The sequence below is a fragment of the Arachis ipaensis genome, chromosome B10 (genome assembly GCF_059453495.1).
Source record: "Arachis ipaensis isolate K30076 ecotype BB chromosome B10, ASM5945349v1, whole genome shotgun sequence".
NCBI lineage: Eukaryota > Viridiplantae > Streptophyta > Magnoliopsida > Fabales > Fabaceae > Arachis > Arachis ipaensis.
The window spans coordinates 11,388,660-11,409,323 of record NC_142435.1 but is presented as its reverse complement, the minus strand read 5'-3'; the positions used below and the strand labels follow the sequence as shown (position 1 = coordinate 11,409,323).

The 20,664-nt window shown below is 33.4% G+C and overlaps 3 protein-coding genes across 5 annotated transcripts; 1 reads left to right on the top strand and 2 right to left on the bottom strand.

Annotated features, from left to right (window-relative positions):
• Nucleotides 1–3,329: 3,329 nt before the first annotated feature.
• LOC107622861 (Acyl transferase/acyl hydrolase/lysophospholipase superfamily protein) lies at nt 3,330–5,953 on the top strand. The gene is made up of 7 exons (XM_016324915.3): nt 3,330–3,931; nt 4,049–4,192; nt 4,568–4,640; nt 4,928–5,033; nt 5,133–5,229; nt 5,343–5,438; nt 5,521–5,953. Exons 1-7 carry the CDS (start codon nt 3,401–3,403, stop codon nt 5,674–5,676), a joined length of 1,203 nt encoding a protein of 400 aa, XP_016180401.1. The 5' UTR covers nt 3,330–3,400; the 3' UTR covers nt 5,677–5,953.
• Nucleotides 5,954–10,186: 4,233 nt separating this feature from the next.
• Nucleotides 10,187–15,143, bottom strand: LOC107622860 (UDP-Glycosyltransferase superfamily protein). Of its 3 annotated transcripts, none has more exons than XR_015905366.1 (15): nt 14,989–15,143; nt 14,694–14,765; nt 14,095–14,188; nt 13,845–13,987; nt 13,627–13,697; nt 13,289–13,370; nt 12,989–13,090; nt 12,766–12,821; nt 12,538–12,572; nt 11,679–11,883; nt 11,358–11,567; nt 11,064–11,123; nt 10,912–10,951; nt 10,561–10,800; nt 10,187–10,398 (listed from the first exon to the last, which is right to left on the bottom strand). XR_015905366.1 is itself a non-coding variant. In XM_016324912.3 (15 exons), the coding sequence occupies exons 1-15, from the start codon at nt 15,055–15,057 to the stop codon at nt 10,345–10,347; spliced, it is 1,515 nt and encodes a 504-aa protein (XP_016180398.1). In that variant the 5' UTR covers nt 15,058–15,138; the 3' UTR covers nt 10,187–10,344. The 3 variants fall into 3 exon arrangements, 2 of the variants coding, with proteins under 2 accessions (XP_016180398.1, XP_020970465.1); XM_016324912.3 differs by having other exon boundaries at nt 10,561–10,782; nt 14,989–15,138; XM_021114806.2 differs by having other exon boundaries at nt 10,561–10,782; nt 11,502–11,567; nt 14,989–15,138.
• A 414-nt stretch (nt 15,144–15,557) lies between these two features.
• Nucleotides 15,558–18,794, bottom strand: LOC107620109 (protein SUPPRESSOR OF GENE SILENCING 3-like). Its single transcript, XM_016322325.3, has 5 exons — nt 17,979–18,794; nt 17,479–17,773; nt 16,833–17,077; nt 16,447–16,577; nt 15,558–15,984 (listed from the first exon to the last, which is right to left on the bottom strand). The coding sequence occupies exons 1-5, from the start codon at nt 18,792–18,794 to the stop codon at nt 15,762–15,764; spliced, it is 1,710 nt and encodes a 569-aa protein (XP_016177811.1). The 3' UTR covers nt 15,558–15,761.
• Nucleotides 18,795–20,664: the final 1,870 nt, after the last annotated feature.

The following is a 20,664-nucleotide window of genomic DNA, read 5'->3' as shown; positions in this document are numbered from 1 at the left end:
TAGGAATTTAGCACAATTGTATGTATCTCAAACAACACACACATCACACATCACACAAGAACACATAAAGGATCAAACCTAATTAATATATTTCCTATTGGATAAACAAAACGTAGCTGATAACTAGAAGTGAAAAGAATTCAACTTAGAAATGTGCATTAAGGGGTTTATCAATTTAAAAAAAAAAAGAAGCGAATTAACAAGATAAAATAAATAAAACAAACCGTTGGCCTTTGCTTTGATGACTCCTGTGTCAACTTCTTTGCAAGTTTTTCTTTATCCCAATAAGCAATCCATGGTGGTGGAGGCCCCATATAATTTTCCTTATCTCCGAATGTGTCTTTGTGGTAATAGATAATCTACAGACAAAATAATAAATGTAATGATTATCATCAAAAAAGAAATCAAAAAAGGAAAAAAGGATAAGTACATTAGACTGATTACCATCAAAACATAAAGACAACCATCAATACTTAATGTATTTTTTTCCTTGAATTTTTGAACCCCTTTCATAAGCTCATCATGCACAAATCTCGCCCAATTGTATCTTGTGATATTCTCTACATCAACAATGGCACGTAAGTGTTTTGGCTGACAGCGCTACTTGTTGGTGCTAAAAATGAGTTAATAATGAACATTGTAAATGCTCTCCTAAAATAATCTCTCCCTTTGGATGTTGAAACATTACATTCTCTTGAATGTAATACTTCTTGTAACCATGGGTTTGTCACAGATTTGAACGGGGCAACTAATCTTTTTTGCTCTAAAGTCCAATCTTCTTCTTCTAGAAAACTTTTACCAATTGAAGGTAATCCTAGAGCTAACCCAATTTTGTCTGTTGTCACATCGATATCCCCCACCAATAATTCCAGTTTGCTTGTTGTTGTGTTATATGCTTTAGCAAGTGCGAGGAATAACCGTCTATCAATTTTCCAATCTTGAATAGCCTTCATGGATGAGAATCCCATTTTATCAACTTCAAGCTTTTGCTCTTTTGTAAGAGAATTTATCGTTGTGAAAATCGAAACGGGAGAACAACGACATTCTATCACTTTCTGCAAACATAAAGTAAAAAATCTTATTAAACTGGGTGCAAACTATGCTAAGTGATATGTGAAAAATTTTATTAAACTGGGTGCAAACTGTGCAAGTAAGGTGTGCAAAACTTGACTAAAGTGGGTGCAAATTGTAAAATTAATGTGTGCAAAATCCAATTAAAGTGGGTGCAAATTGTCCGAAAAATGTGTGCAAAAAATAATTATATTGGTGTGCAAACTATGCTGAATAAGGTGTGCAAATTCTCATTAAAGTGGGTGCAAACTATCTGATTCAAGTGTGCAAAATTTCATTCAAATGGATGCAAAGTGTCCTAAGTAAAGTGTGCAAAATCCCCGAGATTCTAGTTCTTCAAGAGTTTTCTGCTGCATTTTCCTTCTAGTTCCTGTTTCAGATTTCTTTGTAGTTGTACTTCTTCGCGGCATCTTAGTATCTAGATCTTTTTCCATTTTCAAATAATCACTGCATATTAATAAGAAACATACTATTAACAAAGCTAGTAATAAGAATATGAGACTACTAAATCAAGAAGAATAGCTATATTAATAACCTTTTCAAAAACATGAAATTGTAAACTAGTTAAGATGTTAGAATGATCATCAAATAATGTTTCATATTATATATTTTTGTGTTGAAATGATCATGAGAGCTGAGGAAAGAAGTTCTGAAAAAGAAAATATCCCACACACATGCGCCTAAATTTGATTGGATGTCACAGTGTGGACACAGCAAAGAACAGTGGCATGCATCAATAAAGAAATTATACAAATAAAAATTGTAAATAAAAATTGAAGTCCTCAGTGCCCAGTGAAGTGAACACAATACACATACTATTCCTCTTTTCATTCTAATAAATAAGGACTGGTATTGGTATTAGTTTTAGACTTTTAGTGTTAGTGTCATATCATGTATTGTGTATGCTTGAGTACTTTGGCTGAATCATGAATAACTTCCGAATGATCTTTGATGATATACTACTTCAGTTGTTAGTTATGCAATTTTTTTTGTTCCTTGGTTTTTTCTGTGTGCGTAACCAAGAAGAAGAAGAACAAATTAAACTTAGAAGGCCCACTTCTTGTCCAAAAAACTCCACTTCTAAGAACTCAAAAAGTCTAAAAACAAGAAAAAGCAAACTCAATTTATATTCATGTACCAAGAAAGCTAATAATGAGATCAGCAAAGAACAGTGGCATGCATCAGATCAGAAGGTGGTGATAATTTCTCCATGGAAAATTATATCAAACAGAATATTGTTTAATATAAAAGTTAGTAATTAATTATGGAGTAGCCATTATCAAAGCTCTACCACAATAAAGCTATACTAACAAATGAGATAATAATTTAATAAATTTTTTTAAAGATTTATAAATTAAAAGTTCCAGCAATATTACTATTATGATTCATCTACATTCAATGTCATATGTTTAACCTTTGACACTCCAGAAGAAGAGAAGAGTTATTATAGAGTTGCTGCGGTAATTTCTTAAACAGGTGGTGGGCAATTTACTCATGAAAATGGTGTTGCTGCGTCTTATCATGTTAAACTTCAGCTTCAATTTCCAAAGCTCTACCACAACAAACCTCTACTAACAACTGAGATAATAACTTAATAATGAATCAAAATCAAAATCAAAAGCAAAATCAAAATCAAAATCAAAAGAAATTTTATTATAGAGTACTTAAAGATTTTTCATGAATAGACAGGAAACATTGAGTAATATTTTTGGGTGTTTATTATGAATTTCTGGTTGCATGTTTTGAATGGATACAGAATGATGGACAGCAAGAAGGTAAGAGTTGAAGAAAGCAATAAATGAACAAAAATCAAAACTCATTAACCTTTACATTAATCTTGAAGAAGCATCACGCATTACTAGAAACGAAGGAGAATGGATAGAGAGCTGAGAGATGCTGCTGCGGAGAGTAACGCCGCTGCTATTGGAGACGCTACTTGAGATGAACAGCGAGGTCAAGAATGCTGATTCGTGGCGTACTCCAGCGTTGAGAGCAACAAAGATGGCGCGCAAGAGTGTAAAAAAGAGACTGTAAAATTTTGGGGGAGAAGAAGAGAGCGTGGTAAAGGAGCGTGAATACACGCTCTCTTTATGGGTTTGGGCTTTATTTTGTGTGAGGTATAAAATTACTATTGCTGGCCCAAAAGTGAGAAAACTACTAGCCCCTAAAGTGTTCTTATATTAATATATTAGAGTCTTCTATTTACACATCTTTATTTTATATTTAGTATATCTTTTATTTTACAACAAAAACAACCTAACATGCATCGTGGAAATCGAAATCACCGACCAAAAGAAAACAAGTATGTGTTGTGTGTGTGAGTTTGTTGATGTACACGTTGATGAACATGGCTCCTACTACACTCTCCTATCTTCTCTCACCGGCAAATCTTCACCGTTTCCCTTCCCCAAACCCTAACCCTAATTTCCTCCATCCGCGTACCACCACCCAATTCCTCACCTTCGCATCCAATTCTTCACCGCAAAACTCCACCGCCACTCCTCCTCCTCCTCCTCCAACTCCGCCTCCGCCGGAACCCTCCGAGAAGAAATCATTTGCGGTGTCCACCGGCGAGCTGTTCTTAGGTATCGCGACGCGCCTGATCAAGGGCCGCACGGGAGGAAGCATCGTATCGGATTCCTCTTCGGCTTCGGTGGAAGAGGAGGAGGAGAGGATTGGTGCGGTGGTGGAGGATGAGATTCAACCCGACGTCATTTGGGAGCAGAGAGTGAAGGACGTTGAAGCTGAGCGCAAACGCAGAGTCGTCACAAGCCCTGGCTTTAGTTTCTCTGCTGCTGGTCTTCTCTTCCCTTACCATCTTGGTGTTGCTCAATTCCTCATTGAAAATGGTTACATCAAGGTCTTTTATTTTATAGAACAACTCTCGTTTCATGTGCTGTTCTTTTTGCCTGATTAATTATTTGGGAAATGATCAAAATTATTGATTTTTAGATTGGAATTGTTTGTGTTGATGCAGGAAACTACTCCTTTAGCTGGTTCCTCTGCAGGAGCTATAGTATGTGCTGTGATTGCTTCTGGAGCTAGCATGGAAGAAGGCTTGAATGCTACTAAAATCTTGGCTGCCGATTGCCGCGACAGGGGGACCGCATTTCGACTTGGGGTTTGACTCGGCACTTGTTTAATATTTAGTCGTTCTTGGCATATATGCTTGTTTCTCTTTCGGTTACCAATGGATCAGTGATGATTTAGTTCAAATAACTTGCCATTATTATACTCTTATTTACACTCATGATCCTCTTATTTTGGACTTTTGTGTTCACAAAGACTTGCAATAAGCAAGCTATGATCTGTTCTGTTCTGTTTGGTTAGACCATAGACTCTTTAGGTGTGTCTGATTTTCTTTTATTTTCTAACTTGCGCTGCTAATATCGAGATATCCCTAGATAAGGATCATAAAAGCTGTTTTATTGCGATATTATGCTTGTGCCTTATTTTGCTTTTTGAGTGTAGGCTGTTCTTTTGTTTTTCTGTGTAGGCTGTTCTACGGGACGTTCTTGAGAAATTTTTGCCAGATGATGTTCATGTCAGATCGAATGGGAGAGTTCGGGGTGAGATTGGATATCTAGATTTTCTCTTAACAGAATTATAAAATCTATAGCTAGAAGTGATATGCTATAGAGAAGGAAAAATGTGGCGTGTCTTGTATAGAGTTGCCTACAGTAATCATATACTATTTAGTTATAAAGTTGCATTTATAACTTAATGTTATAATTATATTATTTGTGTCTGGAACAAAATAAATAACTCCAAAGTGAAGATGGGGAGCTGTCTAATTTTCCTTTATCAGTAGTAGACTAGATGTGGCCGAGCCTTATTATATTACCTTCCCTTGCAGTTGCTGTGACACAGCTTCTTTGGAGACCCAGGGGTTTGCTGGTGGATCAGTTTGATTCTAAGGAAGATCTCATCAATGCAGTTTTTACTTCTTCCTTCATTCCAGGGTGATTTGTTAGTATACCATTTTTACTTGGTTGGATGTGATCTTCTTAACACAACATATATGATAAGTGAATTTGTAACTTATTTTGATTTTACTCTAGATATCTTGCACCAAGGCCAGCAACAAGGTTTAGAAATCGACTATGCATTGATGGGGGCTTGACATTGTTTATGCCACCAACATCTGCAACACAAACGGTATTCTTGATCTTTATGATTGTTTTGTTTCAATTCTGATATGCTTAAAAGAATTTATGATTGATAAGACTCTTGTCATATTTTGACCTCAATGAGCATATTCCTCTTTGCAGGTTCGTGTTTGTGCTTTCCCAGCTAGTCGATTGGGATTGCAAGGGATAGGGATTAGTCCAGATTGCAATCCTGAAAATGTTACTAGCCCCCGACAGGTAATTATGCAGTTTTTGAATTGTCATAACAATTTTCTTAAGGATAGGAGATGATTGATCGTTATGCATTGAACTATTTCAGCTTTTCAATTGGGCTCTCGAGCCAGCAGATGATGCAATTCTTGATAGACTCTTTGAGCTTGGATATTTAGATGCTGCTGTCTGGGCGAAAGAAAACCCAGTCGAAGAAATAGTTCAAGATGGTAGTCCTGCGCTTGGAAATAGCATTGCAGAATAGCTCATTATGTAGATTGAAGATGCACGAGGAACAAATTATGTTACCTTGAAATGGAGCGTCAAGTCAACAAGTAATGATGTCTTGAAGTAAATAACTAGAGGAATGAATTTCGTTGTTTTAATGTATATTGCCATAGGCGAAAGAAAAATGGAGAGGTATACATGTTAAATTTCTAAGCCACAAGGGTCATGTAGTTTAATTTAGAAATCCTGACCCTGACCCTCTATCTGATTTATTGTGAAATAAAACAGAATTTATTACCTTATCGGTGACAAAAGTCATAATTGTACTCGAGTTCTCCTCCATAAGTGATGCCATTTTCCCATGTGATCATATCAGAAATTATCGGGTCCTTCTAGTGTATGGTTATTGATACCAATGATAAAGAAGTATGGACAGGCAAAAATTAAAGTGAAGGAATTGGTAAAGTGATAAAGTAAGAAATTAATCACTTTTAAATTAAGATAGTGGGGTACACATTTTATAGAAATTATAAAATTAATGGTGATTAATTTTTTATTTTACCACTTTATTAACTTTCTCATTTTAGAATTTAGAGCATCCAAATTCAAAATATCATATATGCCTATAGTACGCTTATTAATAGGTTCTCACATTAACTTTCTAATGCTTTATTTTATACTTAAAATAAAAGGCGGATAGTTTAAGGAATATTGTTATTTTAAATGACACAAGTATCATAGATATTTTACAGAATAAAATTATAAACCAATAAAAAATTAACTTGGGTTAATATAGTGGTTAGTTCGCTAATCCATTTAAACAAATATCGGGAATTTAAATCTTATCTCGCGGATGCAGCAACTTAATAATCAACAATACATCTTTAAATAGAGTTTAAATGTATTGCGGTTAGTATTTAGCTAGGTTCTTTAAATATTTAGACTAGAGGTTTAAATTTTGATATATAGTCAATTTGGGGCCAAGGTTAGTACATAGGAAAGGAGCAATGACCCCTCTAAATTTATAATATTTATATATAAAGTTCTCTATTTTATAGTTAGGCTCCCCTAATTTTATTTATTTTCTCTTCTCTCAATTTATGGAATTAAACATTAAAGTAGTCTCTAAAAATGATTACGACTATTAAGATAATTTTTAAAATTTCAATTGTAATAATTACTTTATTAAAATTGACAGAAATACACTACATTACTCCCTAACAACAAGATAAAAACTATTTTAGTATAGATAGTCAATTTTAAGAACCACTTTAGAACTTAACTTTAAATTATGTCTTTCATGTTAGTCTCTTCTAAACAAAAGCTCTGGCTCCATCTCTGAGTAGTTGGTATATCAATCTTGTATGGATGACTAAGGGGTAATAACAAAAAATTGATTTATTAAAGGCATCATGAAATGCCTTCAAAGTTAGTTCAAACTAATAATGATGAATACATAAACAAGATTAATTTCGTAGTTTGAAGTGATAGAGATATATAATATATTGTATAGTTGACAAAGAAATTAATAGAAACTATATAAAGTGAGTGGGAGACAAGGACAGTCCATTTCGCATCTATCAAGCTTTTGCAGCAGCAAGTCAAAAAGCATAATAATGAAAGTATGAAACCTCATGGCCACCGGGGTCAACGGACATACAAGTAGCAGTTAAGTCATATTATTATTATTATCATCATAGTATATGAACTTCAGTTTCAATTTCATGATGCTATAATAATAATAATCCTTTTGCATAACCTTGTTTACATTGTTCCACCTAAAAAGACACCAGTCATATGTAACATCAACATATATTATTAGCAGATATTCCTTTACACCATTCACGTAAATATTTAACAATAACATAAACTTGGACAGACAAATGCAACCTTAAATTCAAAGTAGTATTAATTTCACTCTTTTTCTGAAGCAACATATGCGCCCACCATGTAAACATGTATCCCCACAAATAGTACAAGCTCCATGCACGCTAGTTTATGCACCCATCTTTCTTCAGAAAAGCTACACCCTCAAATTCAAACCAATTATAGAAAAGGAAAAAAAAAAAACACAATAAGAAAGAAAAATAAGGTATATAGTATATAGCACTTTGTTTCTTTCTGGTTTATTTTTTCATTATATTATAACTAACCTAGCTAGCTATCACTTGTTCTTCAGAGTTAGGCTAGGTTTTCTTCCATTTCCTAAGCTTTGTCTTTGCTCTTTAGGGTTTCTCAGGTGTCATGTTCCATAGACATTTTGGCATTCTGTCCACCTCCATTATTGTTAGCTGCTAACATTCTTTGTAGCATTCGGAGGTAGCCAGTATGCCAAACAGGCTCTGTGAACTTGTCTCTGAGAAGCCTCTTAGGGCTCTTTTGCTCTAAACCGCTGCCCGGGTATCTTTCTAAAGAGGTAATTTTATTCGAATCAAAAATCTATAGGTGGAAACTCAGGCACAGTTAATTTTATGTAAAGTTGATAGTTGAGAACTGTTAGATGACAATTTAGTTAAATCTGTCAAATCATTTAACGACTCTCAATTATTAACTTCACACTAAATTAACTACACCCAAATTTCTATCAAATCTATATCGTTATTATTAGCTCTCAAGAGAAAACAAGTATGTAACACTATGATGAGGGCAAATTTTGACATCATTTGTCTTCATTATTCTTTTCTTCCAACAAATTATAATGCACTCTTTTTATGGATTAGGAGTTAGTTTTTTTAGATATTTTAATCTAAGGTGTCTTAGTCTTTAACTTTTGTAGGTTCCAACTTGATTATTCTTAACAAGTAGGATTTTAGTTTGTTTAACTAAAGGATGTGGTATATATTTAGTTATCTTTGCATATTGATTTAATAATTTCTTTGCCAGTGAAGAGAGATCTGCATGCTATGGACATCAAGATTCCAAGATGTTTCATGAACTTGAAAAGTGAATATTTACATATTATTTTACATTGAGCTCCGGCAATTTAACGATTTCGATCTCTTTAATTCATTGAGGACTTGTAATTAGAAAAAGATACTTAAAAGAGTTAAGAACATATAATAGATGCATCATCTTGTGTATGTCTATTTTTTTTAATCCTATCCTGATATGTGTCTAATTAAAATCAGCTTCAAACATGAGTATAGCCGTATAGGTGATGATATTACTCTTTCTCCCTTCTTTTTTTTTTGGTATTTGTGTCCTCAACTTTTGTCTTGGCTTGTTAAATAATGGGGAAATTGCAGCTTTTGCATGTTTCAAACTTTATATATTCTTGTCCCTCATGTTGTTTTACGTCCATATGTTTTGAACCGCACGGTTCCTTGCATTAAAGCATTGATCTCTTTCTCGTAGATTAATTCATTAAACCAATAGAATAGAGATGTTATCTATATATGATCAACCTTTTTTTATTGCTTTATTTAATAAAACATAATATGTACACGTCAAAAACCAATAATTGTGTATATTTAACATGTTATTTTATATCATTTTGTATATCAACGTATATTTTATATAAATTGCTGATTTAGTAAAATTTTAATAATTAAAAAAAAGACATGAATATAAAAAATCAAATACAAAATTATGTTTAAATTAGTGACATGCATGTAAAAGAGACTGTCACAGCATGTGTTGTGAGTACAGTGCTTCTATGAAGACAGTTTCTGCTCTTAACATACACACATTTATCGGATATATAAAAGTCAAACATGCTCATCACCACAACCCACTACCAAAAGTTATTTTAAGTCAGCTCCATATATACATCCATTCGTTGTAAATTTTCCTTCCATTCTTAAACCATTGGATGTTTTTGTTGACTTTTTTGGTATACAATGCATATATCTAGATATATTGATCAAACGTTTTAAAATGTCCATATATGAAAGGGCTAGAACTTAGAAAGCTATTGCTAATTAAGGAGCTGCCCTTCTATTTATTATATTGGTTTGAATTTTTACAGAGCCAACACAAAAGAATATTGGATTAGTGTAATTGAATTTTGAAGAGTAAACAAAGGCACAAAATCCAATTATACTTCTCATAATCTTGCAAGGTTGAAACTATGGATATCATACCTTAGTCATAATATTTTTTTGGATTATATATATTTCCATTTCCAATATGATCATGATTTTACCACAACCACATTTTAGTGTGTGTAGAATTCTAAACATACAACCCCAGTTTATAGTCTTCAAAGATTCTTCATTAAACTTGCAATGTATAATAGTGTTTAAAATTTAAATGTACGGTTGCAATTAACTTAGTTTAATCAACTTTCCTACTTAGAAATTATGGGTACATCATAATTCCATTTTTCTTGAGACATCACGTTCAGGTTCAAAGTCTTTAGTAAAATAGCCTAGTCATTAGTAAGAAAAATGGTATAAGATCAACCACTTCGAGTAGTGCTAAGAGACTAGCAAGTTTTGTGATTTGTAGCCATTAATTAGCCATCATTAGTATTTTTAATGGTGTGAAATTACATCTAATAGTGTGAGATTACTCACTTTTCTTTTACTGGTTAAGTACTGACCAGATTTTAACAAAAGTTTTGTCGATTTAAATATGAATCTGTAAGTAGAATGATTAACATATGGTACAAGAATTATCTATTAAAAGAACCCCCAAATATCCAATGATAACGAGAAGAAAACATGAATGGATTCTTGGGAATATTTCAATTGTCTTGAAGATCTCAATTTATACCAAGCTCTTCTTTAAGGCACTTAACTGCTTCTGATACACCGTCCTGCAAGTGTTTAATAACATGAATACATTCAATTATTGCATATAATGAACTAATAATCTTACTGTTACAAAAGGAGACCAAGAATGCATATAGAGCAGATGAAGTAACATCATCAGCCATGAAAATTAATTAATTATGCTTTGTATTAAGAATATGAATTACCTCAAGTGATATTCTTTCAGAGATTTCTGCAGCTCTTGCTTTGACTCTTGATGATAATGCATCCTGTATTGCCTTTGATAGCACATGTGCAGCTTCCTGTACACTTGTTTCATCATTTTTATCAGGAACCAAATGGTTTCTACTGAGCGGTTCTGGCGAAACGCCGAGCCAGTGCATTCTCTCGGCCCAGTAGAACTGATCTAGCATAAAAGGGCACACTACCTACAAGTTTTGCTCAACCTAGTCAAGTACATCAAAGAGTGATACTCATTGCAAAAATGAATAGAAACCAAATGAAGTGGATTCTTCCTTGGTTGTAACAAAATATGGTAGCAAGGGTTTAATTCTAACCTGAGGCGTGCCTGCTTGTAATGCAGCAGCAGTAGTTCCACTAATTACAGGCAGAAGACAATCCATGCAAAATATACATATTAGTACACGTTCTTGTATATGTTTCACTTTAATTACAACTTTGAGGGGCTCAGAATAAAAATTGGTCCTACCTGCCTCCATGATGAATCACAGCAGCACAGTTTTTGAAGAGCCAACTATAGGGTAGTGAACTATTTGCAAAACATAAAAACATGCCATTACTTGATGCTGAAAAAAAAAAGTTGTTAAATCTTCTAAATACGGATATGGTTTCTGTTCATGACAAAATATTATGGTGTTGTTTGATGTATGTAGCCTAGCCCAAAAGAGGCTTACATAGTTGCTTTTTGGTGTTGATAAAATCTTAAGAGTGCATTAAATAACTGTAACTGTAAGTGACACTAGAGTAGCTAAAGAAAACCCACCCAAAAAAGCAAAAGAGTTGTCCATCACAAAGACGAACAAAATCTTCATTCCATTTTTTCTGGTCAGATGATTCTTCAGCAGCAAGCTTACGAACAATCAATTCTAAAGGTTCATAGCCAGCTGTAAAGAGAATAAATCTGTACCTTGTAGTGTTCAGGACAGTCTGAAGAACAGAAAGAAATGCATGGGGGTCTTTCAAAAAACCCATGCTGCAAGTGAATAAGAGAAAAATCAGGTTGAAAAGACATAAAACTACAATGACTGAAACAACTACTATATCTGACTCAAGACAATGAAGAAAAAATTGAAGCAAGGTGTACCTCCCAATGGAACTCAACCCAACAAAAACTGGATTAGTCTTTATAAAATTATGCAACTCCAAATGGCTCGGACATAAGTCATCTTTAGCATATTGGCCTCCAGATGAAAAATATACTGAAATTTCTTGGCATCTCTTACATGTAAACTGCCATTCAATAGGTGGAAACCAAAATCCACAAACCCGTACTTTCGGTGGCCAGTATGCTATCAATGAACTAACATTAGTCAAGTGTTGAAACATAAAACCTATAATAAATAAATAATTTACAAAAAAAAAAAACACACTAGAGGAACCATAAACCAATCAAGAACACAAATTTTCTCAAGAACATGTCAATAAAACAATAAGGAAACAGATTTAAGTACATTGCATTTCTCAGTAACAAAATAATGAAGAATTAATCACAATATTTTTTTCTCTTAAAAGGTCACAGATCTTCCGATTTACATAGAATTTTCTGTTCGATCTTTTTGGTATGAGAATACTTGGTTGAAACAAAATTATAAAGATACTTATTTAAACCCACCACGGGTCTTGATACATTCCTCATTTTCATTCTTCCAATCTCTCCTACCTAGTAAACTCAAAACAGAATTCAGATGCAACTATTATGAGCATTTATCGGAGATCTACTCTTCACCTCTCAGAAAGTTATGGCAGCTGTCATATGAAACCGTCTTAACGTTATGGTTTAATACAGGACATTTGCTACAAATGGATATAAAATTAAAGAAAGGGTATAGATGCAGGCAGAAGAGGACTAAAGCATGAATTAATAGGCAACATCATGAATATATATATATATATATATGCCATGTAGTGAAAGAGAAGCTTTTATCAAAGACCACAAAACATACCAGGGCATTCAACAACTTCTCTACTAAACCCATACCTGTTGAACAATGTACCTAGTCAGCACAAAGATCAGATCTAGTATTGCACAGCCGTTCAAAAGACAATTAAATGTATGTATCACACAAATATACAATTTAAAGGTGTTTTATCATCAAAGTTGTATCAAAAGTGAAGTATTCTGTATCAAAAGCTAATTGAATAGACAAACTTTGAATTGTGTCTGCGCTTACATTACTAGAGGAGATTGTGGCCTTTGATGCCAAGTCGGAATTCCTGTCACTGGATCCTGAAATCACCAAATAAATAAATAATGGAAGTTCCTGTGGAAATTTTAAATAATGAAGGGTTCCTCATACTAATCTGCAAGTTTACATGTCTAAAGCAACCTAACTCAGGTGGCACAGACATGGTTTTAACGAATGCAGTGGAAAGATAAGTATAGGAAACACTTACTGTAAAAGGACATGAACTCAGATGCAGGTTGTCATTTCTCCACAATCCCCAATTTTCTGTGAAAAGAGGCCACATCCAGTGAATAACATCCTGCCAGCAAACCTATGGGGGAAAAAGATTATTCAAAATGAAAAAAGAAAACAACAAATTAATATACAAGCTGTATTTCCCAATCGTAGACTACAGCATGCTCTCCTTAATAAAGGGAAGAACACAATTGTAAGCAGGAAAAATCAGAATCAGCTGTTAGCATCTTTCCAAACTTAAAACATTAGAATATAGAAGTTTGACGAGCAATACCTTGCCAGAAGGAGATTCAGTGAGATATCTATACAAAAGAGGAAGTTCTCGTTGGAATTGGCTTTCAAATGTTGCAGGTGCACTACACAGGATATATCAATGACCATAGTCATCAACTGGACATGACCTTCTATATTCATATATCTTGAGATAGTAATTTTTAGAGGACAAACATAGTGCATTTCTGTTTTTTCTTTTGCTGTCAGGCAGGGCCACTGGGGATGAGGGCATTAGAGGCAAGCATGTATACCAACCAAAAGCAAGGAACTTGAAAACAGGCATTGCATTACAATTTCAGGAAGTTTAACAATACACAAGAGGATGAACTTCTTTAGTACCTATATGGAACCACATAAGGTGCAGCTACAACACAACGGACACAAAAACTTTCTGCAAGGCTCCATCCTTCCTGAACCATTAGGTAAAGCTCTTCGTAACTATACACTTAACCACTTGGTTAAATTTGTTTATGTCTATATAAGCAATGGAAACTTTTAAAATAGCAGCTTCTAGATTTCAAATGGCAATCTTGACAACACTATTCAAATTTGAATACCAAAGCAAAAAAATTTATCACAATAACGTCACCATCCAAGGCAGCGCCATCTCCAAATATCCTCTCAATTAAAGAATAGCATTCTTGTCGATGATCTTGTGTAATTTTCTTTTTTTGCAAGGAAAAGGATAAATCTTCCTTCCCTAATAAAATAAGAACATGTTAGAAACTGTAGTCATCCCCTCCCTTAACCCTATATATATATAGCATTCCCCACATCATAAAGGGTTATCAAGTTGATAGTTCAAACCTTCCAAATCATTAATCTGCTCAGCAGAAAGAACCGGAGGAGATGAAACTGGGCAATATTCGACATGCTTTTCAGCCAAGTGAGAACTTAAGCTCTGTAAGAGTGATTTGTGAGTTGGGATTCGGAGGGTAAGGTAGGGAAGGGAATGGATTGAAATTTAAACCCTTCCCTTCACTCTCTTTCCAGCCAAGACCTCAACTCACAACAGTGTTAACGTTTTGTTCAAGTGTCAGATATTAACAGCATGAATATCAAATAAAATGCAAATACCAAAAATAGTGACTTGATTTGGCAATAAAATCTCTTATTAATTTTATAGATATTTTATATTTATTTATTGGAAGGACAGTTGATCAACTCGTTTCAGCTTCCAATTACGAGGAGAAAAATGACTAAGAACTCTAAACTCTAAATCTATGTATGGTATATGATAGTAACCTGTCAATAATTTACACTTTTTTTTTAACAATTAATCATTAACCAACATAAATAAATGTTACTCTGGCCTCTGTATCGTATAGACTATTTCACTAGCTGCTTACAATTCGCAATTACAGTAGTAAACAAGTGTTATGCTTATCAGTTAATAATGCAAACACCTGGTGTGCGGAATGAGTTATTAGAATGACTTCATACTGCTTCTGGTCACAAGCAAAAGCTGCAGCAATGGCCTGCAATTAACAACAGTGCAATGCAAAGTTTGAGAAACAAAACAACCGTCGAAACGGTTGAAGTAAAGTCTTAACCTTTATGTATGAAACAAAAAAGGCATAACTTTTGTATTGTTGTTCAGTTCAAGAAATTTCAAAATAGAAACAGTGACTGAGCTCATTTATTTTCTTCTTCACTTCGATTTTGGAAATGAAACAAGGAAGAAGAAAAATCACTACTCACAGAAAGAGGGTACACGTCGCCTTTGGTTCCGAAAGCCATGAACACTGCTTTCGGTTTCGTTCTCTCCATTCTCCTCCTCTGCTACAAAAGTTCTACTATTTCTGTCCGTTTTCAACTTCAATTAAAAATTGTTGTCTTTGGATATAATAATTATAGGAAGAAAATTTTTAATAATAGGAAATATGATATTTAAATTAGGATTTCACTTATATTAGAAATTAACTGAGTCTAATTTACTCTAAAAACTAGCTTAAAGTTAAAGATGTATTAGACTGTTATTTTTAAAATGTGAAACTTGTGGGATTTTATACACACTTCATTGGACAAGGACTAGAAGGGTGAAACTTGACAATGATTTAGACCTGTGTTGGTGTGAGAATAATTCAATAATAAGTTCTAACTTTGCTCTAAACTATATTAAAAATGAAGTGGGTCTAACTCATGTTACTTAATTTCTAATAAGTTGTAAAAAAAAAAGTAATAAATAAAATTATAGTTTCAATCATATATTAAGGATTTAAGATCTTGGAATAAATCTTAATTCTTAATGGATGTGGTGATTCATCTTAAACTCAATAATCAGAATTTTATAATCAGAAAATTGGGATGAAAACTCTCAATCTTGTGATACATACCAGATAACATAAACTCTACCATTTTTAAACTTTAAAAGATGATCCAAAAAATTTGTATCACTAGTTCACTACAAAATTAAATTATGCTTTCCTCAGCATGTGTTTCGCTTTCTCTTGCCAGTGTGATCCACCCGCCATTCATTTCTGAGAGTTTTCTTCTTGAGAAATGGCTGAAGCATTGTCCAAAAGTTGAGTCAGTTCATTTTCCAAATCCTTCACAAGTTCAAGCTGCTCCTCGAACTGCTTCTTCCTCAGAGCCATCATCTTCTGGTGATAAATTTTTGCAATATTAATTCTTACCTCCCCAAATTGCTTCATCCTGCTCTCTTCAACACTTAGGAAACCAATGACTTTCTCAACACTGTTGACACAGACAAATATATTTGATTTGAGAAATGGCAAAAAAGATCATACATCAAGGTATATTAAGCTGTAAAATTTTATATACAAGTTCTAAAATTTTATATATCATAGTTATTCGTTAAATATTTTCAACTCAATTTCACTTATAGCCAGACATACCCTTATATACAGAAAGAAAAAGTATAGGTAAGCAATTTTTAGTTAGTTAATATTAGTCAATTTTGTTTTTAAGATTTATAATTTAGAGGCTACAAGTAAGGGTTTATGATTTAGGGTTTATATATATATATAAACTAATTTGTAAAACATTAGCTGATGTTGGCTAAAAAAAAATTGACTACCTAGCATTACCTACAGAAAATGTGTCATCAAAGACTAAAAGAGTGATAAATTAAAACAAAGATTTTGAGAGAAGCTTAGAATAATTTATAATATAATAAGAGGAAAGCAAGATGATTACCTATGTATGTTTTCCTCTACCCCTTTTTCTAGCCTTGCTTGCTGCAAAACTTCATAGTCATCTTCTTTTGAAACTATAGCTTGCTCTATGATTTGGAGTTGCTGTTTGAAAAATATCTCTTGTGCATCCATCTAGAAAAACAATATTATACGGGGGTAGGAAAAAAAAATCAGCTCTTGAAGAAAATTTTGATTCGTCACCAAGAAAAGTGTCAATTTTTTAACATTTCCTTTGACAAACAATATCACAATCAAGCAACTCAGAGGCATTTCAAATTGGATTCCGTTGGTACCGCTGCTTCGTGAAAAGAATCAAGTTATCTTCTTAGACAAACAAATGAACACTAAGAATAATAGTAGTCCAATTTCAGTCTCATAACATGGTACCTCCTCTGTGCTCTCTTGATGATGTTCTTTAACACGCTCCCTCATAACACGGTTTTCTTCCATTGTGATGCGTAATTTTCCAGTCATTCTAGATAAAGACTCTTCAAGAACTTTTGATTTCAATTGTTCTTTAGCTATCTTATCCTTAAAATATCCAAGCAATCGACTATCATCATTTATATGCTTTATCTTGCTCTCTACTGTGCCTTGGTATGATCTCATTTCAAACTTCAATTTTGACTTTCCTGAAATAGTTATGTAGATATCCACAATAGTTAAAAGATACAAATAGCAAAACACAGAGTATGAATATAATAAATTGAGATTTCAAGTTCATCATAAATTCATTTCAGAACCTTTCTTAGGAAATGAAGTCATTCAAAAATTAAAACTTAATTATTTGATTTGAAATTAACTAACAGCATATAATTCAGTTCTTCAAGGAATTTACATTGTTTCATACAGTTCAAAAGTAAATCAACAATTAGAATTCAATTTCTTGACTTGAAATTAAATAATAGTATAAGATTCAGTTCAATTCAATTTTGTCTCATCTTAGTTATCCAAACACCCTGATAATAAGAGTTAAGATTAGAAACCGGTGAGATGAAATGAAGAATGATGTTGAGAAGAAAGTAAAAAAGACCTGCACAGTGCCAGTTGAAAATATCCATATCTTCTCTAGAAGCCAAGTAGCCATAAAGTTGGCGCTTCCCACCTGGAACAATTGGATTCTGACATCGGTTCCATGCCTCCTTGTCTCTTCCCTGCTCTTTGAAATGCTTGTGGAGGCGCACAGCTTCTAAATAACCTGCTGGTGATGCATCAAAAACCAACATACTCATCCCCCGGTGTCCTTGTGGACCATATGAGTGCCTAGCCTTTTGTGCAGCATAGTTACTGAAGCAATCAAGGAGCTCTTGATTCCCCATTCCATACCACTACAATTCAATTCACATAAGTCAAACCACAAAATAATAATTTAAATTCGACAAAGAAGGGACTAAATAACTGTTAATTTGGAGTATTCAATGCAACAATATTTTGAATCAAATACTTTAGCAGTGTGATGTAAATATAAATAACAGCAAAAGAGTAAGACTATATCCATCTCCTATTAGAAAACAAGGCAATGAAGTTATATACCTTATTGTTTTCATCTTGCTCATGTCTTGTATTCATGATGACAACCATTGGAGGCCAAACTATTTCATGATCCTTTACTTTCTTATCAAGGCCCTCCCATTTACCATAAGCTTCGTTAGCTGCCCTCAATGGAATTCTTTTCCTGTTGCACTCCTCCTCCAAAGTGTCGGCAAACACTCGGTGCAGCCTTGCCCTCCTTGATTGTATTGTCCTTGAATGAATCAGAAGGGGCTGTAGCCCTTGGTACCAATCAATAGCCCCAACACCCCCTTGGCATGCAGGGCAATGCAATGACATCTCTTGTGAATTGATTTGTTCAGTGGTCATTCTATCTAATTTGTCAAAGAATTTTCTGAACCACTTGCTTTTCTTGCACCCTTCATGGCTTATCTCGAGAGTATCTTCATCGGTGCCATCTAAAGAAAGATCATCATCACTATCAAACACAATTTCAGACTCACTTTCAACGGTTTCTTCATCACTTATTTCACAATAAACTCCATTTCCACATGCCATGTTCTTTTGGGAATTGCTCTTGTCCACCACTTTGCTGCTGTTAAAACCTGCTGATTTGTCATTACCCTGGTTCACCAATTTGTGAGGTGCATTTGGATTTCCCCATGCATTTGAACCAAAATTCTGAGGAAACCAAGGTCCTGGAGCACTTCCACCGGGTTGGTTCTGTGGCTGCCTAGAGTCAGCATTTTGTTTAGAATTGAGTTGGATATTGTTAGCTCCTTTCTTGTTCTGTCGATTAGATTTCACTCTATACACACTTCCCAACTCTGGAAAAGGATCAGCACTACCATCAGCCATGATTCAGTTTTACCTGCAATGTGATGTGATTACAATTATTTTCAAATAATAATTTGTGGGTTTGGCTAAGATAAGGTCTTGAACTTTGAAAGGAAAAATAAATATTTCAAGGTTCCAATTGCATTGAAGCTTACAAAATTATTAACATTGGAAACCATTACAATAAATGCATTGGAAATCATTGCAATAAATGCATTTGAAACTTGACATACATATAGCATTAGAGCAGTTCATAAGACGTGATTTGATTTCATACATATTGAGAGGCACGGGCTAATTCAAACGATCTTGTTCAACAATATAATTAGGTAATTTTGAAACACTTTATCTCTTCTAGTCCAACAAACAATGCAGAGAAAAAAAAACAGCAGAAAACTTAGTCACAACAACAAAACTGATTTCTTATAATCAATATAATTGAAAACAAGATCAGAGTCATCAAGACTCAATAAATCGTTTTCAGTAACACAAATACTGCACATTCAGCTGCAAGTTGATTCCAAAAATATCATTCAGTTCCATTACAGGAAGCATTCACCAATCGATTTCCTCGTTTTCCTTAATTTTGCTGGTTCTCGTGAGAGGAGAGGGGACATTGTGGTACATAACATCAAACATCTTGCATTGACACCATTTTAATTTCCGTTAGAATCGCAAGAGCGAATCATCGTTTCCAAATACAAGGAAATGACAGAGAAAGCGAAAATAGAAAGTTGAAACGCAAAACAACAGTGATGAATTAGAGTTGCTATTAATTTTGTTTTGCATTTAAGAATTATTATTATATTATCATCATCATCATCATCACATTATTATAATATGAATAAGATTGCATTGCATGGATGAATGAGAGATTGAGAGGTAAGGTAAGCAAAGCAACACCTGAAGCTGATGAGTGATGAGTGATGCTAAAAGCGTTGCGCCACTATCACTCTCAGCGTTCCAGTATTATTTGACACGCTGAAAAGGTGTAAGGGGTCTGAAATGCAGGCGCCCCTATGGACGGTGAGTTAGTCGTTTTTACTTTTTACGGAGGTCGTTGAGGGACACCGCCTCAACGGTTCAACCTGAACCAAACCATGTTATTAATAAGATAAAAATAGTAATTTTTTTACATGAATTCTACTTGGGAATCAAGAAAGGTATAATCAACAACAAGCCAATATGTATATTTAAACTATATTTTATACTAATTAATTATCACTAATTATTAATTATTTAAATTTTATTTTTAAAAATATAAAATTAATAATTATTGACCTCTTTTTATTCTAATTCATCTTTTATTATTTATTGTGCAAATTCTAATTTTTCTTTTAAAAAAACGTCAAAACTAAAAAAAAAAACACCAAAACATAAGATAATGAATCATCTAAATCCTAAGAAAAAAAAAAAAACATACAATACATTTATTATATATATATATATATATCTAATTTTACAACTAAAATGTGTCACATGTCACTTTCTTATTACAATTGAAATCAAATTTTTCACTCCAAAATTAAAGAGTTCTATCCTTTTTCTTACTAATTTTACAACCAAAATGTGTCATATGTGACTCTCTCATTACAATTAAAATAAAATATTTTCCTCCAAAATTAAAGAGATCTTCCCTCATCTCTACTAATTTTATAACTAAAATGTGCCACATATCATTCCCTCATTACAATTGAAATCAAATCTTTTTTTCCAAAATTAAAGAGTTATCCCCTTCTCCCTCTCTCTTTATCTATCCCTCTCATTCCTTCAACCACTCTATCTCTTTTATATATCATTATTATTATCAATGAATAATTATAACTTTAACAATCAAAATGTGCAACATGACATTCTTTAATTATATTAAAATTAAAATATTAAAATTAAA